At 45.7% G+C, this 26,853-nt stretch overlaps 2 protein-coding genes across 2 annotated transcripts; one reads left to right on the top strand and one right to left on the bottom strand.

Moving 5' to 3' along the window:
- Nucleotides 1-201: 201 nt before the first annotated feature.
- Nucleotides 202-10,346, bottom strand: LOC134165461 (probable G-protein coupled receptor 141). Its single transcript, XM_062622283.1, has 3 exons — nucleotides 10,250-10,346; nucleotides 4,781-4,842; nucleotides 202-1,906 (listed from the first exon to the last, which is right to left on the bottom strand). The coding sequence occupies exon 3, from the start codon at nucleotides 1,877-1,879 to the stop codon at nucleotides 962-964; it is 918 nt and encodes a 305-aa protein (XP_062478267.1). The 5' UTR covers nucleotides 1,880-1,906; nucleotides 4,781-4,842; nucleotides 10,250-10,346; the 3' UTR covers nucleotides 202-961.
- On the top strand, nucleotides 8,288-25,660 carry LOC134165468 (uncharacterized). The gene is made up of 9 exons (XM_062622297.1): nucleotides 8,288-8,416; nucleotides 17,421-17,541; nucleotides 18,126-18,228; nucleotides 19,852-19,908; nucleotides 21,407-21,466; nucleotides 21,943-22,004; nucleotides 23,357-23,405; nucleotides 23,691-23,740; nucleotides 25,407-25,660. Exons 2-9 carry the CDS (start codon nucleotides 17,480-17,482, stop codon nucleotides 25,564-25,566), a joined length of 603 nt encoding a protein of 200 aa, XP_062478281.1. The 5' UTR covers nucleotides 8,288-8,416; nucleotides 17,421-17,479; the 3' UTR covers nucleotides 25,567-25,660.
- Nucleotides 25,661-26,853: the final 1,193 nt, after the last annotated feature.

The raw sequence follows: 26,853 nt of genomic DNA on the forward strand, positions 1-26,853 counted from the left end.
GTAGCATTTTATTTCCACCAATACAGGGTATTAAGTTTTTAGAACTGATTTCAAGCTAAAGATACTGTGAGTAATTAGTTATAAACTTCAGGATTGCACAAAAGCAACATCAGGATAAAATAATCATTGTTACCTTGGAGACTCAAAATAGTTGACATTTTAAGAGACAATTGCTGTTGGAATGATCTAAATAAAATGATCTTCACTATTAAATATATATGTATTTTAATGGAACAATTCTGTAAATAAAATACAGGCTTTTGCTTGAACTTACAGCGTTCATTTCCATAACAAAGTGTAATTTTTGGTGTTAGAGACATTTACATAGTGTGGAAAAAAGAACAAAACACTTTTCCATCTTTCCTGCTGCAGTGACGCCACCTCCAGAAGGTGATTTTGAGAAAATATTTTAAGAATTTACTATTTATTGCTGGTTTCTTTTAAATAATTCACTTAGAAGGTTACGCTTGCCTGTACAGTGAAGGAAGAGACTTGCTGAGGAGGAACAGCACCTTCCCTGGTATTTTATGAGAGCTTGAGGAGAATAAATAAGAAAAATACATATGGGAAATCATATAGACCTTTATGTTGCACAAATCTGCACTTTATTCCATAAATCCCTGCCTTTCTATTTGTGATTCTACACCCTTTGCAGATCTTCTTCAGTCTCCTTCTAGTGACTTTGACTTTGCAAACCTTGATGTAAAAGCACTATGGCAGAAGAGCCCATGCCCTTTCCTCCCTCTCCCCCAGGTGCATCCACAACTGACCAGGTAGCACCATGAGGACATCCCAGAGGTAACCTTCCAGCTAAGGCACTGGAGGTGGTTCACCCCATGGTTTCAGCAAGCGCATAGAGCCCTTCATGAGCGTGCTGCTCTGTTTCCAGGGCCCAACCTGACACGGTCAGGAGGGGTTTGCCATGCCTGTCAAACACCGGGCTCGCTGCAGGAGGTGGATGCTAGCAGCAGGACAGCCTGCTGAGGAGCATGACCACCTTTTGCTTGAAGGGGCGGCTTCCACTCAGCACGAAGAAGAGCAGGTCCAGGCAGCTGAGGGCAGTCAGGCTCAGAAAAACTTCATTGTAGCTTTCTAACTGGTCAAAATCACTCATGTGCTCTATGTAGTAGGCCCTGAAGAGGTGATAGGGGAGGAAGCAGATGATGATGACGCAGATGAAAATCAGGTTTTTGACTTGGGCCCAGAACTCTTGGTGTGACCAGAGGGAGGTGGAAAGTCTTCTGGACACTTTTACCAGGATGAAAATCTGCAAACCCAAAAGGATGCAGGTGATGCAACCGACGGCTGCAATAATGGCGTAGTTCAGGCCTTTCACGCTCACCTGCTGTAGCTCCCTGTGGAACTTGAAGCATATTGTTTCGTTGTATGAGCCTGAGCGTCCGTACTCCAAGCACAAGACCGGCACCACAAAAACCATGACAAAGACCCACATGGCGGCACTGGCCACAATGGCGTGGAGCTTCCTGTAAAACTCCACCTTGTCCTTCCATTGGAAGAAGACGAGCCACCGGATCACCAGCGTGACCACGTAGAACAGGAAGGTCAGGTACATGTGGATGTGCACCATTGCGCTCACTACTTTGCAAAGCGTCATCTTGAACACCCACTTCTTGTTGACGTAGTAGTGCAGGCGGAAGGGCACCGTGAAGAGGAGGAGGCTGTGCACGATGACCAGGTTGATGATGGCTGTAGTGGTCACAGACAGAGTGTTCATCTTGACCAGCGCGAATGACATTGTGATGGACCCAATTCCACCCCCCGCAAAGGCAACTGAGTAGGCAGCAATCAGGATGGCACTCGTGGTGTTGGTGTGAGTGAAGGCAGAGGAGTCACTGCTGTTCCTGTTCTCTTCAATCATGTTCCTGAGATCTTCCTTGTACGTATTCTAGGAATGAAAGAATAAAGGCTGAGGTAAGGTAGGATTGAGAGGGCCCATCTGAAAATCCAGCAGAGCTTTCCAACTGGATCTTCCTCAACGGATAATCCTGGAATCTCACAGCTGGTACAAGCTGCAACCAGTAGTTTTATCCAGCCTGGAGCAAAAATGGCTGAGAAGGCTGGGCAGAGAAGCTGCTCTAGTCCTTAAGACATTGCTAGCCATACCCTTGAAACCAAGCATGAGTTAGTAATGTGTAGAGAAAACAGATCCTCAGAGAAATGACATGACTGTGGTGGGTTTGATCTCCCTCTGTTGTTAGCTCTCTCTTCTGAGCATCTGCATGTTTTAAATATCTAATCTAAACTAATCTCAGATTTTTCTGCTACTCATTCATCAGTTTGTTTATTTGCAACACAAATCTGCCCTTCCCAGGGCCAGATAATAACCATATGCTGCTCTATCAAAGCTGCAGATTCTGTGGTGCTGAGAGCTGAGTTTTGCACACATTGGCAGTCAGCTCCTTCTCCATGGATAGTTTATCTGAGCAGGGGATTAAACATCATGGGCACCCCAGGCTCCATGGCCATCCTGCTCAGGTCCTGCCAGACCGAGTAGCATGGGCTGTGCTGTCCTGGTGCTCAGGGACATTTCACATCTCATATGTGGTAATTGGGTGTTACAAAATGAGCTGTTAGAAAACGTTAGGAAAGGACGTCCTGGGTTAGTGCAAATAAGCCTGCCTGGCCCGAGCCAGGGTCAGATGAGAGTTAATAGCAACTTCAGTAACTGTGCTATATGTTTTTCATCTATCACTGCTTCAAAGAGGTATTAGATATGATTCTTATCATTCTAAATGTAACTTCTGGTAGGATTTTTAGGTACTGCAGGATCCTGTAGGAGGGGAAGGTTCAGGAAGGGTGTTATCCTGAAGCATGTTTGCATCTATGAAAGCATCTAGAGAATGTTCCCACTAGAGTCATGTCAAAGAAGCAGGGAAGACTGAACAGTGCTGTGCTCTGTACTGTGCAGTTATACTGCTGCTGCTACCTGAACTGTAACTTCAAACTGATTCCTCATGTCATCCACTTCACTGGTGAATCCCACCGCACAAGAGGGCTTTTCTCCTGAGTGAGGTTCTGCAGTCCTGCTTTTAATACTGCAGTGTTGTTGACTTCACAGAGTGGTTCCTCTCTCTAAGTGTGGTGTTTTGGCTTGCTTTGGTTTTTAGGTGGCACATCCTGCCACAAGCTGGGGGGGGAAAGAAGTTCTTTAACAGTTCTCTCTTCTGTGGAAAAGAGGAAATGCCCGGAACAGGTTTATAAACCAGCTTTGATGGCAGCAGAGTGGCTGTGCACAGCTTCAGCTTCCAGGCATCGCGCGTCCTGGTTCTGCCTTCAGATTTAAAACCCCTTGTTAAATTTTGCCTCTCCCTATAGATACCCAGAGATAAGTGGCAATAAGAGACCAAAGATACTTGTTTTCTCTCCATCCCTGTGGCTCCTCACTGAGCTGCCTCCATCAGCACTGTGCTCCTATTTGGTTCCTGGATGCATTCGGCAGTGGTAAAATCCATGTTGCTATTTTGCTCCTGACTTATCAACCCAGATCAGCCTGTCAGTGGATTGCTCCCTTCATTGCTTCCTATTTTCATCGGTCACCATTATGTTATATCAGTATTATATCAGCTTATTAAGAAAAACCCTCATTTGTCAAAACCAATGACACTGCTGCAATCCCTGCCAAACAGTGAGCTCCGTACGACAAGCATCTGCAAATTGTATCACCAGTATACCTCTGCTGAGGGACTGGCAGTCCTCACACAGCTCTTTGTGTGTTCCAACAGTTGGGTTCTGCAGAAGCAGCGTTTGCAGCCTGCCTGCACCCAACTGAGATGTTTTGTAGGAATTTGGAGGGGAAAAGAAGTTCAATTCAAAGGAAAGATTCCTATTTTTGACAGATTTAATAAAACAGAAAAATGAGGGTTTGTCAGAACTGACGTTTCTGCGTCCAACTACACTGGGTTTTAGGCAGGACCGAATAACAATGCTTGTTTTAAATGTGCGTTGTTTTCACACACCTCCCGTTTAGTCTCAGAGATGCTTCCTGTTGAGGGCATTGTAATTGCTTTCGATTTGCTCTAATCCCATGCTGTGTTATGGTAATGGAGGCTGTGTCACTGGGATAACTGCAGAATTCACATTTAAACAACCCAACAACCCACACATCTGATATCTGGAGCGCAAACCTCTGCTCAGAGGAAAACATAAATTACAGATGTGAAATGCCACCTGTTGACTGGGTTGACAATATTGACGTTTTCAAGCAACTTTTAGTGATACCTCTACTTCATTCACTAGCTCGTTGCCCCACATCTTGCAGGCTATCTCATCACTATACTGATGCTTTTTAGTTTAAATCCAATCTATTGAAGAACAAATGGGGTGGAAAAACATGTGCAGTTGATTCTCTTTGGTTTGAGGTCTTGGCTGTTTTCACACAACGATGGAACCTTCCTAACCTTCCTAACAATCATTACTGACTGCCCTAGCTGTAAGTTATCAAAGAGAGCAAACTTACCCTTCTGGTCTTTGCAGAGATTAGATAACATCAAACACACACACAAAGATGGATGTAAACAACAGCAGTTGCCTCCCAATTTTAGGAGGCAGTGCAGAACTGCAGGATAGCAATATGAAAAAGGATGAAGCAATGTTTTCCCGTCCCAGGAAGTTACAAATACCAGTGATGAAAACAGAACAGCTTTAAAATGTGTTAGAAATAAAACAACCGGACAATTGGATGCTTGCTTTTTCTCAAGGTGCAAACATGGTTTTAAAAGCCTTACAAGCCAAGGGGCTTGTTCATTCTATTTGTACTTACAGATTAGGGTTTCTCTTCACTCTTCAGGTGCTGTTGACTTGGCTCTTCATTTTACGGAGGCTCTAAGAACAAAAAGCAAATCACCTGATATTTTAAGGAGTCGTTGCTTTCTTTGAACCTATGGCAAAGCAACAACCATGAGCATCAGCTATGGCAGGGTAGGGCTGCCCATAAGCACACAGAGACTCAGGAGGATTTATGATTGCATCACAGGATCCCCTGATCTGCAGCCATTTCTTAGCCATAGGAGGTCTTCAAAGCCTCCCATTTCCGAACACTTGCATTCTTCTACTGCCTGAAATGATCAAGATACAAAGACACTCATTTGGAAAGGTCATTCCCCAGAATGGAGGGGATCATTTAAAAGTGTTTTGAGAAAACTGGGTAAGACAGGAGCAAAATATGTCTGTTGTAACTGACTGTGGGTTTGGATACGGTTAAAATCGTAAGGGATGAAACAAAGCTCACCCTAAAGCCCAGCACTGTGTCTCAGCCCTGCTTTCTGCCAGGATTGTAGCTCAGCATCCAGCACCATTGCTACACCATTGCGTGGTGCTGGCAACATGGAACCAGGAGATTTTAGTAGAAAAGCCCCATTAGCCCTGTCAGTAAGCAAGGCTCAGCGTCAGTGATGGTTGCTGTGCGGTGTGTGTGGTAAATGCTGTCTCACTGCAGGATTGAGTCTGTGTGAGGAGTCTGTGCTAGGTCACTTTTGCCCTCCTGCAGCTTAACTCCTTCCTGTCAGAACAGTATCATAGTTTTGAAGTCAGTGGTATTAACATTCACCATTTACATATAGTCTTATGTAAGGATGTTATAACTGACTACATCCTGTTGCTTCACATTCGGTTGAAGAAACACAAGGGACATACTGTTCTGTGGCTCTTCGCAACACACTGGTATGTGATGGCTTGTCTTTGCATTTTGCAATGTTAACAGTAGCTGACAGCTAAAGCACTGGGCAGATAACACTAAAAAGTGATCACGGTAGAAATACCTAGCTCTTACCTAGTAGCTTTCTGCAGTTGATCTTAAACCTCTGTTACAAGGCAAACATACCACTCTCCCCATGTTACAGCTAAAAAGCTGAAGCTTCTGTGGCAAAGCCGGGTATAAAGCTAATGTATCCTTAAATCAAGTCCTGTACCTTCTCAAGTCAGTCATGTTGTCTTGGCTTCTGTCTTAGCAGACAGGCAGTAAATAGTTGAGTAACTTTTATCTGCTACCAACAAATCATACTTTTGACTCATATTTCTAACGTGCCTTACTGTTTCATGCACCCGAATAGAAAGATATTCATTATCTACAAGAGGAAAAATGTTCAGCATCAATTAGAGCCACAAACATTGTGTAGATAATAGGGTTCTTAAAATGTTTCTGGGTTCTGAAGCAGTTGTGATTTGGGGCTGTCACCCAGGCGGTGCAAGGCATCCTATGGGTGAGAAATACTGCCTGGGACACAGCTGGAAGGATGTTTTGGAGAAGTATAGGGGGAAAAGGTGACCTGCAATTCCTTGTTTCACATGTCTTTGCACAGCAGAGACACCAACTAAAGCTCCTCTGAAAAGCAGATCTGCAGGTACATCCGTTTAACTAATTTAGGGGGAAACAATACCCACTTTGCAAGTTACAGTCTCCAGGCACTATTACTCGGAAGTACCTGAGGCAGAGTGCTGTGGAGGAAGCCTGTTTCCTCTTCAGTCTGATCTCACCACCTTTCCCTCCTTCAGAACACCAAAACTGCACCTCATTCCACACTGAAGTAGCGCGCATCAATAAAACCGCCTCAGATTCCCCTTCAGCTCTTGCCGTAATCCAGAGCTTTCAACAGAGAAGTGCTGCAAACAAACCCAAACCTCAACCCACATTAAAACCTGCTGCACTTCTTCCTTATTAGTGTGGGGAGGAGAGAGCATAAATCTAAACCCCATCTGTAACACAAACAATTCACCCAGGTTTCCGATACCTCCTTCTGTTTTCTACTGACACTCTCTTTAGCCTCACTGTTTGTCCCTGGGGACGGGAGGAGCACTTAGAGCCACGTACAAAAGGCATCCATGCAAACTCCCATCTAAATGGACCTTTCTGGGAAGGTGTCTCTTTAACACTGCACACTTCAGCGGTCACCAACTTTACTGTTACCTTGTTCTGAGGGATTTCACCCGTTCGCCTCTGCCGCATGCCGGGAGGCTGTTCAGGATGTGCCTTTCATCAGGGATCCAGCACAGCAACTCACTCTTATTAGAGCTTGTTCTCACTAGGATAAAAAAATGGAGGGGGGAGCTGACTGACAAGGAGATGCATTACTCCTGCCATAAGGATGACATTAGACTGCAGAGAATGAAATCATAGATGCAGTACGATGCCGATCCCATATGCATGTGTGGCTTTCTGAGAAGAGAAAGCCCTTCCCTTCACCTTGAAAAGTCAGTGATCATCCTAAAATCCATTTGAACTCTGGGCTAGCCTCTCACTAATTGCCTGCTGAGGCAGGTACTGTGTTGTAAGGAAGAATATTGTATGTAATACATTAAACCTATTGCTACTCACCCTCAAAATGCTTACTGCAATTACTAATACTGTTTTATTCCCAGGTTGTTTATTCCATTTGGTTGCTGACTGCAGGGATGATATAAACACTACCATTAGGTGTGTGGGAAAAATCATTTTACTGATGACCACCTTCATGCTGAATATACACATACAGACACTGATGAAATTTAGTATGCTAAAATGTGCTGCCTCTGTTGGCAAAGGGACAAACCACCCTGCGTTAGTGTAACAGTGTCTGCCTAAGAGCAGCAGAGAAAGCAAAGTAAAGTAATACCTGTACTGCTAGACTGATAATGGACATACCTTATATACTAAATATCAAAGATATCTATTTGCCATGTCAAATGCCCTGTTGAAATGCAGGTAGATGATATCCACGGTGCTGTCCTCATCCACTGAGCAAATTGTTTCATCATGGAAGGCATCACAGAATGGCTGATAAAGTGGTTGCTGGGTTTGGCTGTGAGAGAGTTAGTTTTTCTCCCAGCAGCTGGTGCAGGGCTGTGGTTTGGCTTTAGTGTGAGAACAATGCTGATAACACACTGATGGTTTAGTTGCTGCCAAGCAGCACTTACTCGAAATCAAGAACATTTTAGTTTCTCACGTTGTGCCAGTGACCAGATGCAAGAGAAGCCAGGAGGGAGCAGAGACAGGACACCTGACCCACACCAGCCAAAGGGGTATTCCAAACCATGGCACGTAATTCCATGGTACAGAACCTGGAGAGGATTGGTCAGAAGCCCCTGACCACTGCTCAGGGACAGGCTGGGCATGGGTCAGCAGGTAGTGAGCAGTTGCACTGTGCATTGCTTGCATTTCTATCCATGATACCTGTGTCACACTAAGGCTAAGCAGCATCTCCACTAATTGCTGGGACATGAAACTTAGGGAGGTCCAGCCGCAGTGTGTGTGTGCAGCAGTCTGCTACAGGAGGGTCCTCTGCCTCAACTGATACCATACACAACATCTGCACCCTGTTTCTTCTCTTCAAGATGCTCTACAGCCCGAGCTTTGTGTTTTAAAGCTACTGCCAGTTTCAGAATGAGAGTTATGAACAGCTTCTGTTCCCAAAGACACCTTAAGGTAAGGATAAAGGATAAGGTCAGGATAAAGGATAAAGTAAGGTTACTTACTGAGGGTCAGCTGGATGTCATAACAATGTTATCCATACATGAATCTATACATAACAGTAACAGGGCTCCAGATTTTTTATCCAGTTATTGGCATTGCTGGCTTTTCCACTTCCAAAATGGTGAGCAGAATCTTCTCAGACTCCAGCTGCTTCTGACAATCTACTTGAAAGGCCTGTTGCTTTACATACCAAAATGTAGTGCAACCCTATGGCATATAATCGTGCAATCTAATCATATAATCAAAACAAGGCAAAAGAGACCTCACTCTTTCAACTGCTCTGAGCATCGCTTTCAAATAATATGTGATCTGTGCAGTAGTTCTCTAAGAAAGATGAGTCTGTGTTTGGCTCATCAGCTGAAGAGCAGTAAATACTAAGTGTACTCAAAGAAGTGATGCCTTTCCATGGGTGCTAAGAACACTGGGGTGGTTTATGCTCTTACGTAGTAAGACGTTCCTGCGCAGCAGCGTGTGGAGAGTTATTGTGGAGTGTCTGGTGCCCTTCAAACCTGCAGCATGTTTTTTCCCTGCTCTGAGTTGTTTGTGTGCTTCAGCTGATGATGCTGCCTCGAAGATGAGAGCTGCAGTTTGCAGGGGAAGGTGAACAATCAAGTCTGCTACTTTCTGTCCTCTCAGCAGGAGGGACAGGGAGATGTGGGTTCGCAACAGGGGCAGAAAAACGCTGCCACTGCTGCTCCAGAGATAAAGACAACAAACCTGGTGCATGATCTGAATGATTCTATGACTACCCAGCAAAGCTACAGAGTCCGGGCAGAACACCACTGATGAGTTACCCAAACAATGTACACACAGAGCAGCCTGCGTCTGGTGACAGAGGTCACTTCTGTTGATGTACCTTCTGATCACTCCCTTTTTCCTGACCTCCAGCCACTGCTCTATCTTGCCTGACTTATCTGTACTGCTCAGCTCATATTACTCTTTCCCTTCATCACTGGGAAAGGAACTGAGCTGCTCCTTCTGGCTAATGAAGGAAAGCTCTGCAGCACCAATACAGTAACCCCCTCCCCATCACCCAGGGGTCCTTTGTTGCCTTCCCAATGGCCTCCTGTACATGCTGAGCAACAGGAGAACAGGGGTGTGAAATTCATTATCGGATCAGACAACCAGTGGCTAAGCCAAAGCTCCTTAAGAAGGGGACACTAAACCTTGCTGAGCATTGTGAGTGTTTGAGAGCCTCAGAGAGGGTGCCTGAAAGTACAGAAGTGAAGGCAGAGCTGGCAACCCTCTGACTACCACAAGGACTCGTGATCCTCAGCATCTGGGGTGGGTTTGAAAAACTTAGTGATGAGAGAGTGTCAAAGCCTATGAGGAAGTGAGCAGAAGGACCATGGAAATACCCTTTGTTTCAAGACAAAGAACGCTGCTCTTGTCTCTCTGGTTCACATTTTCTTTTAATACATTCTTTTTCAGCAAGCGTGGATGCTGCTCTAAAAGGAGCCAGGTGCACTTCCTGCAACACTGACTCCTCAAATACACCTTTAATCACCTTCTCCTTTGCTTCCACAGGTTTCACAAAATCTGACATTCACAACTGCTGCAGCAGACCTCAAACCCGAAGCGCTTTTAACCTCCATCCTGCAGTGTTTCCTCCCGGCTTTGCTTGAAGCTTCCCTCCCACCAGGAACTGCTAAGCTCCATCCAGACCTGCAGCCTTCTCACTGGAGTTTATCTCCCTCCTCGCCTCTGAAGTGACAGGTAAGAGGCACCCCTCTGCCTGTCTGCCTGCAGTACATCCGCTGGGTACCACTGCTGGGTACCACTTACCTGTGGGCTCTCCAGCAGCACAGCAGGACACTCGCCTCGCTCTGTGCAGCTCTCCGATGCTGCAGTGAAGAGCTGCTGAGGAACTGCAGCACAGCTCCGTGTCCTTCCTGGTTATCACCCACTGCACATAAACCACAAACAGCTGACAAATGTCATGGGACCACGGGGAGGTGTTTGGGGGTTTTATGCGCTCTTGTTCTGCTCAACATGTATGAAATATTCCTGGTTATTGCTAATTGCATCTGCTTGTAAGCAGTTGCAAGAAGAAAGAGGATTAATTGGGCTGACAGTTGAAAAGCACTTGTGACAGCATGTGTTATAGTCACTTACAGAGTCACAGGATGGTTTGGGTTGGAAGGGACCTTGAAGATCATCTAGTTCCAGCCCCCTGCCGTGGTGGGTATCTACACCCAAGTATTCCTCTCCCATAGCAAGGTCACTCAGCCTCTCAGTCGCTCAGGTAATACCTGAAAGGTGAATATATTGCCCTAGGAGCCCTTGAGGGAACTTCCCTTATGATGCAATGGTAAAATACATGTGGCGGTCCTGAAGCAGGGCAGCCCTGAGGGCTGAATGTTTTCTGGTACTGCTGAGATGCTTGTCTCATTAGCAAATGGTAGTCTTCCAAAGAGGTGTAAGGACCTGCTCTGCGGGTGCTTTTTGTACACTGCCGTCTCTTTATAAATTACAAGTATTGACTCGGTGTTTTTGTAAATGAAGAGAATAAGGCATGCGAAAAGAAGAAAGTTTTGGCAGGGATTTGCTATCATGATCCTGTTCATTATATACTATTATTTTTAATTGTACCCAGTTGATGTATCAGCCACCAGAAATCTGGCAGAACAGCACAAGGGTGCTACTATTCCCTCACCCCCTTTAATTTCCAGACGTTGTTCTCTATCAGTGGTGCAGCAGAATAGCTGCAAACCCGGCCACGCAAGAAGCAGGAGGACAAACTCCTTTCTCTTCAAAAACTCAAAGATACCTTCCCAGGAGTTTCAGTACGAATAATGAAAGTGCTCAGAATAAGGACGTTCTTTCTTCAAAACGAAGGGGATATGTTTGGGGACTTTTAAACCCAAAAGATCATTAAATGTTCTTTTCTATCCCTATGTTAAGATTCTACAAGATTAAAGGCAATAGTGGAGAAAATATAATGCTGTCCCTGGCAATGTCCAACTGCTCTTTTTAGGATTTAATAAGGAAACTATTGCTTCCATTACTGGTTGAGCTTGGAAAATACTGTTGTAACTTACCAGCTCAGTGTAAGAAAGACACAGAAATATCTTTTGTCAAACAGAAAGTACCGAAGAATTTGCATCTGTACCTAAATGAAAAACTAAGAAACAGCACTGAATTGGTCTCAACTGCATAATAGCCCACTAGTCCTGCATTACATGTGATGAAGGTAAGGCATGAAAGACTTCAGGTGATTTCTTCAAAGCAAGTCTGCTACTGAATCAGTGTCTTCTGCTTTAACCCATAGGCTGTATTTTGCCTTTCAGCAACAGTCAGAGGGCTTTCAGAACTGAACTTTTCCCATTAACCTGTGAAATCCAGTAACCTCACTGTCGCCTCAAGCTCAAAAGCAGCTATAAGGTTTTATGGAGCTGCTCATCCTCAGCGCTTATATAGAGCATTAAATATCCCTGAGATGTGCTTCTTGGAAGAGTAAAGTTTGCACTTTCCCTGGGAATGTGGCTGTACCATGGCTCTTAAAGACTGATCTGCTTGTACAGCCCTAGCTCTGTGAGCAGTCGATGGTGTTGGTGGCCACTGCTGACACTAGGCACGGAACATCCCTCCCCGCCATGCCTACTGTTTGCATCACAAGGGCTGGCAGCCGGGTACAGCACCTCTTGAGGCTGGATCCCTGCAGGCACAGACACGTCTATGCTCCCGCCACTGAAAAGCATCCATCAGGTAGGCAGTAAAAGACACAGCAATAAGCCAACAGCTATTGCTCACCTGCTTGATTTTGGGAGTAATTTGTCCTGATGGCTTGACCATGCCCATCAATAAATCACACCAGCAACTCGAAAGCCTTCAATTGCCTCTATAATCTTTGTAAGAGAAAACTGCCTGATTCATGCCATCACTTCCAGAGAAAAGCAACAGAACTTTACAAAGTTTCCCCCAGAACCATGGAAAGAGAGGAAAATGGCATTTAATTGCATGGCTTTTCTCTTCTATTTGCTGGCCAGCTCTTTCCTCTTGTGTACAAAAAAACTCTTACAACGTAGCAAGGTGAAGATGAAGGATGAGAGTAGCGATGGAGCAAAATGGGACAGGGAAAGGGTGTGAGGGCAGGTGTGAAGACAAAGTCCCCATCATCAGAAGAGCAGCAGACTCCACCTCCTGACCATGGGTCTTTCATTCCCTTTCCTGCTCCTCCTCAGTCTTTTTCTTACTCTTCCAGATGGGAAATAGTTGACTCTTTTGAATTGCAGTCTCTGAAGGGTCAAAAGCTGTGCAGAGGATGAAATAGCAAACATCCTTTGCTTCTGCTATTGTGGTGGCTATTTTTGTGAACAAGTTTGCCTGTGGGCAGACAGAAGAGGTTTTGAGGCCACAGCCTATATTCTGCATTCTACACTTGGGTTTTCCAGTGTAGTTTATCAGTCAAATTGGGGTCAAAGTCTTTGATCAAGAGAGGAGAGCAAAGCAGCTCAGACACAGGCAAGGCAGCTCCTTTGCTGCAGAAGTGTGTGAAAGTAAACTGGAAACACAAGGAACTTCAGTGTGAGGTGTCCCTGCCCATGGCAGGGGGGTTGGAACTGGATGATCTTAAGGTCCTTTCCAACCCTGACTATTCTATGATTCTATGAACTCCAAAGCTTTCTGTGTTGGAGTCGCTTTTTGTCTGCTCCTCTCCTGGAACAAACAGAGAAGTCTTGGTTTGCTGGGAAGGTTCCCAGCCTTAAGCAACGGGCCATGCCTTTGGGAGCTGTCTGAGGTGAAAAGCTAACCCAAGGCATAAAAACATAGCTATTTTTATCCCAGTTCAGATGCTGAGATGCTGGCATGTTGTTGTCATGGTTGCCAACTCCAGCTTTGAAAAAATGAAAAATAGAGGAAAATCAAGTCTTTCCAAACACACGGAAGAAACCTGAAGTACTTCAAGCACTGTGCTTGCTAAAAACAAGATGCAGAGATCCATTCTCTGAGCATTCATCCTTCTTTGAGCAAACAGACTTGGAAAAAAACGGGATTTAATAAAAATACCATTGAATCAGCCATGAAATTGCACTCTGAAAGCTCATGCTGAATGCAGAGCAATGATGAAATCAGAGGTAGGGGTTTTTACCCATTTTATCTTTCACAAGCAAAAAAATCTCTGTATAAAATAGAAATGGCCATTCAGCTGCCCAAGTAGGACAGGCATCTGTACCACAGAACAGTCTTGTTCAAGTGAGGCTCTCTGCATCTGGAGACCACAAGCCCTCACCTTCTTCTGGAGGACAGGAGAAGCGCCTTGTGGGCAGTGTGAGCAGTACCCCAGTACTTGCACAGGGTGAAGTGCATGGTCTGTGAAGAGCCAGTGATGTCTCAGAGAAAGAAAACAGCCATAACACGTGAAGGAGCACAAGCAGAAAATAGAAATTAGAAATAAAGGCCTGAAGTCAGGAATATGACACCAGCAAGACTGCAAAATGAGGGGAATGAGGAAATTTGAGCAGAACAAAGCCAACTCTGTCTAGGTTTTCCTCAAAGTCAGCTTCCTCCATTGAGGAGACAGCATTTCCAGTTTGTCAGGTCCTGGGAGGATGGAGAGGGGGAGAGGGCTGGCACTACAGCTGCCAGCAAGCTGTTAGGGTTAACCAGACACATCTGGGATGCTCAGCCTGAAGGCTGAGCCTCCCTTATTTGCCTTGGTCACAATGTTTTAGTGATGTTTCTAGGAGATCTGGTGAATGGGAAGACCAAGCTGATACTCTCTGCTGAGTCAGCTGAACATGGAGCCTAAACATCCTTCATTTGAGCTGTAGCTGCTAAAATTGAAATCCTTATGGATGCACCTGGGGGCTGGCATTCAGTGTGAGGCCCAGAGCACTGGCTTCGTCTTGTACATTGCTGGGAGATGATCGCTGCCCAACAAAGCTCAGTCTGAGCTGGAAGGGAAGGTAAAGCTCCTTCAGGGAGATAGCTGTTGCTGTTTGAAACTGAGCCAAGCCAACTTGGCCTTCCTAATCACCTATGCCTCTTGTATCACATCCCGAACCTTTCCTGCTTCAGTCAGTGACCTCTATAGACCCTACCTACGGGAAAAGAGTCTTAAGACTTCACTCCCATTCCCTCTATAGTGAAGACATGGCTTCTTCCTGGAACTCTGAATGCCATTCTCATCTCTAAATCTTCTCAGAAGCAGATGCAGAGTCCAAAATACCTAATCGAAGGCTGGTATTGTTTTTGTTCTCCCTGTCCTTTTTCATGTATTCATACACACGTGCATGCACAAACACCACAATGCCTTGGTTTAGACAGACTTATTTCATAGTCCATAGCTGAACATAGTTGAATACCAAATAGGTGTATGAACTAAAATTAAACACTCCCTGCTAACACATCACACACCTACGCAACTAAAAGCTAATGGCATAATGCTTGCCAATGCTAATTATCATAACAGCCAGCTTTATAGTTCCTGTTCTGCAGTCACAGTAGTGGCCTTCTGAAGCAGACTTCGGTGTACAGAACCAGCCCCTCCCTAGAGGCTGACGTGGAAAGCCACATCTCTAAAACACAAAGATGCACAAAACCAAACCATAACATGAACCCAAAACAGCAGCAACAACCACAGAGTCATTGTTCTGTTTATAATCAGAGTGAGAAATCCATCTGGGGACTGCTGCAAATAACACCAGCTCCAGCTGGTCAGGCATGGGCTGCAGCAATTTGGTCCAGGTTATTGAACCCGTACATTAGCGGGTATCGCATCTAACTTTAGCATCTGTAGCTCCTCAGAGACTGTGTCTGGAAAATGACATCCTAGCTGGGCTGCTCACCACAGACCTCAGTAACAGCGTGGCAAACAGAGATGTCATAAGGCAGCAGCTTGCTGCATGAGCCACCGCAGCCACTGCTTTTGTCCATCATGCCTTTTCTGCTGAGTTGGAAGTTTTGACGCTGAACTCTTCTATACAAGTATGTGGTTTAATCAGTAAACACATCAGTGTGTTTAGGTTAGGATGCCTCTGTGGTTAGTCTAAGCACAGCTGTATAGCATAAGATACTACTTGCTGGTTAGCAAGAAGTCTGTGGTGGTTTGTTTCATGAGCCTGCTCGTAGCCTATGCCCATGTGAGAATATATCTGGCTTCACAAGTATGCATCACTTCTAATCACCATCTTCAGCTGTGGGTACAAAACCTTGCAGATAGCATCCTGGCTTGCCTGCTGTTCCCTGCCCTGTTAATCCTTCTGCCTCTCAGAGGCACTTTTGGGTAGGCCTATTGTGATGCATACTAAAAACCTCAGAACTCATGTGATTCCACTGAGACTGCCTCAAGCTAGGAGAAAAACTCCCTGTTTGGCTTTTAATGCATAGTCCATTTGTTCATTGAAGTATATGACTGTCACTGACAGTCCTACTGGCATTTTTTGGTTGGAAAGAGTTGACAAAGAACAAACCAACATGTTTTTACTCTTTGCTATGTTATTACTGAACGTTGATAGCTTTTTCAAGGCCCTATCTGCATCTGTTTCCCCTTTTGAGGAAAGAAAGTCCAGGGCATGTATTTGTTAGCTGGAGCTTGTAATTGAGTAGACTAATGATTTGATTGGCATGATATAAGGCCCAATTTTAAAAGCACACAATTAACTTTAGGTCCTAATATTCCCATTCAAGTCAGTGATTATTCCTTTGCTTAAGTGCTTTGTTGAACTGGCTCCTGAATATGAAGCAGCCCTGCGTGACAAAATTAATTGCCTCTGCCCAGGGAGCTGAGCTGCTTTGCTGACAGAACCAACGCAGGGAAGTTATATGCACTGCTCTCAATGGGAATTGAGAGAGCCGCTATGGTTTTATGCCACCTCACTATAGCCAAAGGGCCCTGGGGCTTGGATGTGGTAGATACATCTGCAACCACGTTTGGGAAAGCACTTCTTCATCTTCTGCACTCAGCATCTTGGCTTTAGCTTTCCATGGCATGCTTTCCTCCATCTCTTTCTTATTTTGCTGTGGTTTGTTTCTGGTTTGGGTGCAGGGTTCACTTGGGGGTTGGGATGTAAATAGGTCCAGCTGGCAGGATGGTGTGAAGGTGTAGAAGAGGCTTCTGGGGTTATTTTGTTGATTCCTTGTGCCTATGCTTGCTTGTCCACAGTGGTGAATTGGGGTGAAAGACGGTAGAGGGACAGTGCAAGCATGTCTCAAGGCCCTCTGCCCCTCCTTTCCTTCTGCTCCACAGTGCAAGTATTTACAGGATACTGCAGAAGACAAAATCCTGTAAGGAGCTAAGGTCATTTCTCTGCTGGATGGTCAAACTGAGGGGAATCAAGGCACATAAAGCAGCTTTTAGAGAGAAGAGATGATGAGGGATGTCATCTGCCCTATGAGTAAAGCGTGTCTGGGTTAACTGGGATTATCCTGCAGTTTAGAGATGGTACCTAAGAGTATAGTGTTGTGTGAATCCTCCATTATCTTTGCTCTCATGTGCCTTATTCAGTAAAAACGTGGGTTATGACAGAGTTTTAACGTTGCTGGACTGAGATGCCTGCGTTTCCTCCATCACCCTACCTACACTGCCCAGATACTCTTGTCCTTTGGAGTCAGCTGAGGGATTTTGGTGCTGTGCTTGGCTGTGCAGCCACCACTCCTGTCCATAGATCCTCATGGGGCTGCAGGCTGCCCAGGAGCTGTAGCACTCAGAAGGGCAGCTCTCCCAAATCTGTCCCTCCCATTTGTCATCCTTCTTATGGATGCCAGAAGAAAAGCCTAATCCTTTCACTGTATAAATAGGGCAACAAAGATGCTTCCAAAAGGTGAAAATGAATAAATCCATCAGCTACAATACTAAAATTACCATAGGACTTATCATGGCTTTAAAAAAAAAGAGAGAACCAAAGGGGTTTGTGTTTGCCACCTGAGCATCTCATTGCAGCTCTGCAGGAGGCGGGACATGACACAGCGTTTGATGCAAAGCAGCAGATCTTTGTGTGCCATGTTTTCGTAGGAAAGGACCGTTTTCAGACGTGACTTTATCCACCGCGTGTGAAGAAGGATCTCGGCACGATGGTTTCCAATCTTCCTGATGAAAACAAGCTGTCCCTCAGCAAAATCACGTCTTTCAGGGGGTGAGTGCACTCTGAGCAGCTTCCCTCACTATCGCATCTTGTACAACAAGCAGAAAGCCAACAACTTGTAGAGCACTGAGCATAAGAAGGTGATGAGGTGGACACCTTCTGGTGTCACGTAGGCTTGAGCAGAAGCACAGGCACTTCCCATCCTACTCAAAACTGACCAGGAAAACGCAATTTCTTTCCGTGATCTTGTCAACTTCCTGATCCTTGTTAGGCTAAAACAAACAGGAGACCAGGTTGTTCCCTCTGGGTTTTGGTGCGCCTACGTCTTGGCCAAGCCAGACAATGCAAAAGCACAGAAAAAGGTGAATGGGATAAAATCTTGTGGGGAGTTCACCAAAAGCTGTCCCTGGTTGCAAACTGGGTTAAGTTGGTGGCACATAGAAAGGCTAGATTTGTTTGGTTTGTAATCATCTCACGTCCCAGTAAAAAACATACACGGGGAGAGGAAAGCGATGCAGAAGTTAAGGTGAAGTTGGAATTCAGGTTTTAGTGCTCTTGCTCCTGCCTTGCTTATTCTCATGTCACCGCAAGGGTGGCCCAGGCTGTGATCCTTCACTGACATCCTAATTCTGCAGCTTTCAGACAACGCCCGCCCCTCCAGGGACTGAGCTGCAACAGGATGCTGCAGGCTTCACTTCTGCAGCCCTCAAGAAAGAACCAGAGTGGCAGACAAAGGAGGTAGGACAGGGGCTGCTAACGGGTCAAGGACCCACACCCATCTCATAGTGCCTGCCTATGGTGAGACCATGAGCACGTCACTTGTATTCCATGTAGATGGAAGAATCTTTCTGGGTGATTCAAAAGAGCTTTCCCCCTCTGATTGATGTGCTTTGGGCAGACATGGGGAGGGAGCACACATGCAGTCTCATACTGGAATATTTACCAACAGCATCATGGTAAAAGAAAACTTGTGAGGCCAGGCGATGCTCTGCTGTAGCTAATTGCAAACGAGGGAGAAAACAGGTTTTATTTATGTACTTTCCAAATCCTGTGAACTTCCTGACAGTTAAATACAACAGCAAACGAGGCCAAAATACATTTTAAGGTACTTGAGGACTTACCTTGAGATCAGCCTTCCTTTTTCCAGTGCTCTTAAGTGGCACCTATTGTTACCTGAATGTTTCAGGCATGTTTTGAAGATGAGGTCATGTCCTTGGTCCTGCTGTTCCTGCAAAGACACATCTTCAGAAACCTTTTCATTTCTGTGCAAGGCTCTTTTATAACTGGGCCTCACAGGGGAGCTTTCTGTTGTCTTGAATAGAAGCACACAGGTCTGAAGCATCAAGAGCCCTTGTATAAAGAGAATAGAGACAAAAACCCCCACTCTCTACTGCATTGTTGCTTCAATAACACATCTCTATTTTTCGTTTTTTATGATATATATTTGGCTTTAATGTTCATATTTCCACATTCCATGAATACAAACTCATTCAGCGTCAGCAGGTTTTGCACTTAGAGGACATCAGTCATTTGAAGGCAAGTAGTAGAACTGTAACATATCCTGCTGATAATGATTTGACAGAATGTGTAGTACAGACCCTTTACATGTTTTGACTTGATTTACAGAAGTGCCCACAGACCCCTGCTTCCCAAGGGCTGGTTAACGGGAGCAAAAGCATCTTCTCTGGCAAAGGATGGAAGTGAAGACACACTGGTTGGCAATAAAGCCAGCACTAACCTGTGGTGTGCAGGGCCCTTAAGCAGGGGGAGTGATTGGTACACACCAGGTATCTTACATGCATAAGGACAAATCCAGTTCCTCATCCAAAGGCTTTGCAGTTTAACCCCAAGCGCAAGAACACTTAAGGACTGAGTTACTGCTATTGGTAAAAAAAGGCAAGAGGACTTTCTGCTTTCTGTTCAGCTGGCTCTTACACCAGTTTCTACATATAACTGCAGTAAGAGCGGGTTGTAGACTGAGCACACACACACAGGCACTTCACCTTCTTGCTTGTAAAGCAGCTGCAAATAACCGGTGCGGTGAGGATTTGATTCTTTGTTTTCTGATAGGAATGAAATCAAATGGCATAGTTAACCTATTGGTAGGTATGGAGACATGCAAAGCTTATGGCATGTGACCTGTGTTTGGTCTCCCATCTTCTAACTCCGTGTTCAGGACCAGGTTGGACACAGGGGCTTGGAGCAAGCTGCTCCAGTGGAAGGGGTCCCTGACCGTGGCAGGGGTTGGAGCTGGATGAGCTTTAAGGTCCCTTCCAACCCAAACCAGTCTGGGATTCTATGATTCTCCCTGTGCCGTATCCTGCCCACTCTCAGCCATTGCAAACCCTTTTCTTGTGACAGACATCTTGGCAGGAGCTGAAGACGTGGCTGGAAGAAAAGGAGAAAGACCTTATAAAGGTATTGAAATGCTCTTGTGAAGAAAGAAACGGGCATGAAATGTGAAGGGAGAGTGTGAGAGTCGACCATAAGGTTATTAAAAATAGATTGTAAGCTTGGACTTGTCCTGCAGCAATGAAGACAGCATCAGGGCAGCTGCATGACTGCAGCTCTGCCCAGACACAGGCTCACCAAAGGTTCTGCTGGCTGTCACTGCCGTTGCTGTATGAGTGCAAGGGCACCTGAGAGCAGGCTTTCAGACAGGTCAGAGCTACCCAAAGCTTGTGTGTTAGAGTCTGATGCTGCCCAAAGTGGATCTCAGGTTATTAGCTCCCAGAGCACACAGTTACCCATGAAGAGAGGTACTTGGTTCACCTTTCTTTCACAAGTACCAGCTGGTTACTGACCAGTTTTCAGCTCTACATTGATGGGCATAATGATGACCCCATAGCAACAGGCTTGCTTCTGTTTTACCACAGGAGCAAACAGAAGCATGTGTGGTAGCTGATGCCTTGATTTAATGTCCCTCCAGTGCCATGGGTTTCTCAACACAGAGCTGGGATTTAAACTAGCCTTTTGGAAACACAATATTCCATATTCCATCAACCATCCTAACACTCTAGAAAAGCACAGTGCTAAGCACCAGGCAATTTTGACTTAAATATTCCCTTTCCTGCTTCCTCCCCTGAAATGACTTATAGTTTCTTTTTGTTCAGTATAAACAGAGGAGATTATTTTGTTCCCAGCAAAACAATCAAATGCAAGCACTTGTCATAACAAAGTCTCCAGCGAAGTCCTGAAGTGGTGCGTTTGAATGGTGGCCTGTGGTTTCATGCTAAGGTAGAGAAAACCAACACTTTTATTTAGGAGAGGTCTTCACAAGTCAAGCCAACTTGATTTGTGAGTCAGTGGAGTCATGGGATCACAGAATAATTCAGGTGGGAAGGGACCATGGCGGGGTGCCTCTGGTCCCAGCTCCCATTCAAAGCTTAGACCAGGTTGCTCAGGGCTGCATCCAGCAGGGATGCAGTTCATTTTGGAGATGTGGTGTCCACACGTGGTCTATGGAGTGCTGAATAGCGGGGGGCAATCCCTTCCCTCCACCTACAGACCATACTCCTGCCCATAGGGTTGAGATGCTGCTGGTCTCCATCACTGCCAGGGCACCCCGGGGGCTCACCTCAGCTCCTGTTCTCTCACCCCCAGGCCTTTCCCACACTGAGGATGCTTTCCTGCCCAGGGTGTTCTGCGTCCCACAAGCTACAGAGCATTTGCAGTGGCAGAAGAGCCAGGACACTTGGCTGACATACATCATGTTGTTCAACACTGTGACTGCACTGGGACTAGAAAGGCTGTCAAACACACAGTGTGATCACATAATCCTCACTTCTAACCAATGTTTGATGGATAGAAAGTGCTGCTTTGTGGCTTTTTAGCATTCTTTTTACATTGAAAGTTTAACCAATACACAGTAATAGTTTTCCCCTAACAAGTTATATGTTATTTTGTTGGTTTTTAGGAAAAAAATAAGATATCAGAAGAAAAAAGATTAGTCATGCAGCAAGACAAAATCCTAGAGGTATGACATCCTTTTGCATATCACAGTACGTGCTCTTTCTTCGTTTAGACCAGCACCATTCTATAATAAGCTTTAAAAAGGTAATTAGAAGGGTGTCAAACAGCGAAGCGATAGAGTGGAACATAATATGGGTAAAGGTGTGGGAAGCAGGTCTGCGGTAATGTCAGGGATACAGAAACAATGCAACACCACACAGGTTTGGGTTAGAAGCTTTGCAGACAGTAGTCTGCAAATCAGTGAGTACAGCTTTACAATGAATGCCCCTGTATCACTGGGAACATAAATCATCCAGAGAGTTACTGCAATACAAAACCAATACCAGGAGGGAAAATTCCTGTAGATTTCTATCACAGCCAATTTGGGAGAGCAGAATATGGTGCTCGGCTCATGCTAATGAGCTCTGACTTGACTTGCATTGCACACCAGAGCGAGGGACCAACATTAAGATTGTTTGCTTTTCTTTTTGACCTTTTAAGGACATGCAGATGAAAATAAGCCACTTAGAAGAACAGCTCAAGCACCTCGAACTAATTGGGCCGTAAGTATTAGCGATGCTCTCTTTTCTGGGTTTCCAGAAAGATGAAGACCAAAGTTGTGGGCATACCCCGGATATTAATGTCAACTCTCTTTCTTAATAACCCGCACCAGGTTCATATTATTGCTTTGCAGAATAACAAGCAAAAGCAGCAGCAGCAAAGCCTGAAGCCACATGGTTATTTTCTGAGCCTGAATTCGTGGTTATTTCTTAGCCTGAATTCAAGTGCCATTAAAATCATGCCCTCACCTCACCTCACTACTGGGCTGCAGTTTCCTTTAAGTAAGGAGGTCACACAGAATCTCTGTATTTCAAAACACTGCATTTAAGTACAGAGCCAAGCCCATGTGGGTCTGTGCACCAGGCTTCTCTCTCGTGTTCTTCCTCTTCCCAACTGCTCTGCAATGCAGAACTCCTCTAACTTCAGTAAACAGGAGGGGTTAAATATTCCTTCCAGCAACCACTCCCAAACTAAGCACAAAATATGAAATGCTGGCAGTGAGTATTAGCCCCACTTAAAAACTCCTCTTTCAGTTCTGTGAAGTGATTTGAGTTTCAGTTTTGTGCTCTCTGGGTCCTGGAGAGAAGAGCCATGTAATGGCATTATGTATGCACTGCACGAACTCTAACAACTGAGGCTGAAACACAGCATCAAGCTTAAAATAATAAGGCTTTTGGGGAAAATCTGCTGTTTGCAGTAATAGGGCTATCCCCATGCTTGAGGGGCACAACAGATCCTCTACCTTAATTACCATACTGTCTCCATCAATCAAAGTTGAAGGAGATGGCAGAAGACAATACCACCCCCTTTTTCCCACCTTGCTAGCATGGTAGCATGCTTGATGGGAGAAACCCAGCAATGCTAATGTTTTCCTGCAATAAAACAGCATCAGCTCTGTGCTGTTGGTATGCTTTTTGGAAGCTGGCTGTCCCCAGACACCATGCTCAAGGTCGTTGCTCATACCTAGTCAAAGCAAAGGAAATTGAGGTCCAAAATGAAATACAGCAACATGTACCTTTAGAAAGAAGAAACTAAAACATGCTCGATCTAGAAATGTGAAATTTAAGATGGGGAGAATTGGGAGGGGTGGAGAAATGAAATATTTCTTACAAAGTCCTCAAAGGAGCTGCTTGACTTTGCCATCAATCTGGTCTTTACCCTTTACAGTGCTGCTGTGCAGTACTTCCTAATGCAACCACCTTTGTAATGAAAAGCAGCAAGAAATTCTTCTCTACAACCCAGGCATCTGTTAGGTTGCAGCTACTCCTCGTCCTGTAGCTTTATTGTCTTCATTAATGCTTGCAATGGGCCGAGTCATCTGCAATCTCTGGTGATGTTTCTTTTTGCTCCACAGCCCACAAGGGAAGAAGGTCGAAAACTGCCCATGCTCTCTCACTCTGAAGGTAGCCATGGTGAAACTGGTAACAGAGAACTGCCCTGCTCCCCTTACCCCTGCGCTTTCAGGACCTCCTCCAGCTCCCTTTGCTCCAAGCTGGAAATGTCCTTGTTTAATCAGTCAGATGTGATTCATCTCGGAGGTTTTCAGTTCCTTATCTCACTCACCTTCTGTGCCTCAGGCTCACCACTGTTTGGGCAGTTTGTGAGCTCTTTTTAACTCCTCCGTGTTTCCTGTCCTAGAAGTGAGAAGACATTTCAAAGTGATTTAGATCTCTTCTTTCCCTTTCTAGATGCAGAAGTCAACGACCAGTTACCTAAGAAGAATCAGTCTCTATTTTGGGTAGGTGCAATATTCGCATAGCGTGCACATTCGATGTGTTACATCTGGAGCACCATGGAGTCAAGATTATTCTGACTAATGATGGAATATCATGGGAAAAACAGCGCAAGCAGGGAAGAGGAATGAGGTGCAAGCGTAGAGCTATGTGTGTGTTAACTAACTTAGTGGAGCAGCAGACTGAGGAAATCAGGGTGCAAAGTCAGTTCTGGCTCCTGGGATGGGTTCCATTGCGAATCACTCCCCTGCCACCTCTGAAAACACACCATTTGTGTGCAATCTGGCAAATGTCTCCTTCTTCCATCCTTATGGGGCAAGGGAGGAAGGTCTAAGGTCTGAGCACACGGTTCTCTCCTCCTGGGTGCTCTGTTATCAGCCCTCCATTAAACCACCTCTCTGCCATGCTCACCAGATGGGTGCTGAGGGGTTGCTGGTGGGCTTCCATCTGCCGGGACCAAAGGAGCGTGGATTCACTGAGTGCCAGGGAAAGTGATGCCATCCCTCTATTTTCTCAGTCTCAGTTGAAGGTAGTTTGAAGAAAAGGAGGTGTTTATGGACAGACGCTTGATGTTTGTGTTTGGCTGTCCTTGTTTTATCTGCTGACCTTCTCAGAAGGATGGAAGGATTTCAGGAAGTAATAGCAAAGTGTTATACATCAGCGTGCTTGGATGGGGCCTGGAGCAACCTGCTCTAGTGGAAGGTGTCCCTGTGCACGGCAGGAGGTTGGAAGTGGGTAAGTTTAAGGTCGCTTCCAACCCAAACCGTTCTATGAGTCTGTGGATGAATCCTTCAGTTAGTCGCTTTGTGGTCAGGGTGCAAGTGCTGCTGAAGCTGTTCACAGACTATTTCATGAAGGCTGTTGGTGTTAGTAACCAACCATTGCTCATTTGCTTTGTCCCCTCCCACCACTCCAGCACCAGCAGGAGTTTCTCACGAGATACATTTGCCTTCCTGTGATGGTCTTTCAGTGACTCATATAAAGAAAGCAACCTCCTGTTTGCTGCTGCATGGTAGGGAGCCTTGAGATGGATCTTGCAGACAGTCGTTCAGAAAACAGATCGATTGTGATTTCCTCTCCTGAGGACAGAGAAGCATTTTTGCTGTTTCACAGCCAAGAACAACTACCAGGTGCTTATGGCTTGTTTCATTTGTGGAGCTTCATTTCCATTTAAATCTGTGCATTTCAAAGTCAGGAACCTGCTCCTGCTAACACAGTGCGTTCATGTGTGGGAGCAATCTTCCACAAGGAGCAGGTACAAGCACTGCAGGGCTTGTCTGAACAAAACAATGGAGAAGTGGTACTGACCTGGAGCATGGCTGGGCTCACAATGAACCCTGCACACTCCCTACATCACCTCAGCCAGATTTCTTCCCTCAGGCTTCGGGGTTGCCCACCTCTAAAATGACACTAACATTTATTCTTCTCTGCTCTGTGCCACCCTCATGTGTTCACACCACAAAACCCCTGGGGGCAAGAGCCACTGTTAAGAGTCAAACACTTGCAGGGGACAGACTCAGTGGTAATATTGCCAGCAAGGAATGAAGGATTCTGCTTTGGCCGGTGCAATCACATTCAAGATGAGATGCCCTATTGGTTTTTAGTATTCATAAAGCAGTCTTACAGTGTCTGTGTTTTTCTCTGTGCATTGCCCTGTCTCTCTTGTTGCAGGATCTCTTTGTGGCTGTTGGGCAAGTTCCTACTGCACACTGGCCGCTTGTGCATAACACTGGCCTTGTTTGTGAAACATGTACCTGATCCTACCTGGGTAAATTGGATACTGAGCAGAATCTTCCACCAGTACAACAGATCTTACTTATGGCCACATTAATGCTAAGACTCCACAAGGATTTCTGTAGGGATACTGTATGGCTTCTGGAAAGACCCCATACTTTAAAATAAAGCAATCATGGATGCTAAAAGCATGTGATAATGTCTGTCCTTCCTGTGAGAACTGCTCTGCAGGGGCACAAAGTAAAGCCCATGTACCTCAGGAGCAGGGAGTATGCTTAAATACGTTTGGCTGTGTGCTGTTGGAGGTGGGTCTGAGGTGCAAAAGTTGCTTTAGCATCCATGTTCTGATCTACTCCCCAAATCCCTGAATGCCCTGCCCCTATCAGCACAGCCATGGGTGTGGAAAATCTGTAATTAGATCTAGATAGGATCTTCCGTTAATGAAGTGGCAATGACCCCATTATCAGCAGAGCAGTGAGAACCCATGGGAGCTGAAGCTTTGTCCTAAAAATGCCTCTTGCCTGACTCAGGACCAGCCAGCTCAGTGGAGGAAAATGTCAGCCCAGCTACTTGCTGCCTGATGACAGAAGTCCTGCAAATGGCCTCTCACACACACACAGAGCAATGCTACTGCACAGCTGCAGCAAACCCCATGAAGAAGAAGGAGGAGAATAGGAAAAAGAGGGAGAGGTGAGAGCCCAAACCGAAGTGGTTTGGGAGGGGACAATAGGGGCTGACCATGGCTTTATGTAAGGACCGCAGTCACAAGGGATGGAGTGCCCGACAGGAGCGTACAAACCAGCCCCTGGCAGGGAAGATGAGTCCTCAGAGCCATGGAAAAGGGAGAGAAAGGCCAGGACAGGGCCTGCAGCAGTTGCATTGCTGCTGGGAGGTGCTGCAGAGGCCAGGCTGTGTGTGGCTGGTGCTCACACACTGCCGGGGGTGCGTGTGTCAGCAGCCGTAGCTTTGCTGCAGTTCCTTTAGCTAGATCTTGGAGCATCAGTGGTGACAAACAAATCGAGGTGGCCCTCAGGACAGCACATTAGTCAGCAAATGAGCCTGCTGGCAGGTAATCCGGTGGTAATGCAGCATTTCCATCTATTCTGGTGTGTGAGCAGATACGCTGATGGCTCCCAGCTTAGAGACTCGTGTACATCCTCTGTGATGGTACCTGCGCGCCAGTCCTTCCTGGGAGAATGAGCAGCACTGATTTATCAGGTCTTGTACAAATGCAGTCCCTGTGCCTGCAGGCACAGATACTCAGCTATTGCCAGAGAGAAGATGGAAAGGAGGGGTCCAAAGAGGAACAGGAGGAATGGTGGTCCTCGGTTTCAGTGGGCTACAGGTCCAGGCAGTTGCATCTGAATTACTGGGGAGAGTCTTG

Source organism: Pezoporus occidentalis, unplaced genomic scaffold (assembly GCF_034315485.1).
Source record: "Pezoporus occidentalis ecotype Australia unplaced genomic scaffold, CSIRO_AGI_Poc_V1 ctg107, whole genome shotgun sequence".
NCBI lineage: Eukaryota > Metazoa > Chordata > Aves > Psittaciformes > Psittacidae > Pezoporus > Pezoporus occidentalis.

What these genes read in the sequence shown, in the direction of transcription:
- LOC134165468 (XM_062622297.1), top strand. Translation starts at nt 17,480, where the DNA reads ATGGTTTCCAATCTTCCTGATGAAAACAAGCTGTCCCTCAGCAAAATC. An exon ending in CATGCTCTCTCACTCTGAAG is followed by an intron (nt 23,406 to 23,690) that starts GTAGCCATGGTG and finishes TTCCCTTTCTAG; the next exon opens with ATGCAGAAGTCAACGACCAG. An exon ending in AGAATCAGTCTCTATTTTGG is followed by an intron (nt 23,741 to 25,406) that starts GTAGGTGCAATA and finishes CTCTTGTTGCAG; the next exon opens with GATCTCTTTGTGGCTGTTGG.
- LOC134165461 (XM_062622283.1), bottom strand. Translation starts at nt 1,879, where the DNA reads ATGATTGAAGAGAACAGGAACAGCAGTGACTCCTCTGCCTTCACTCAC.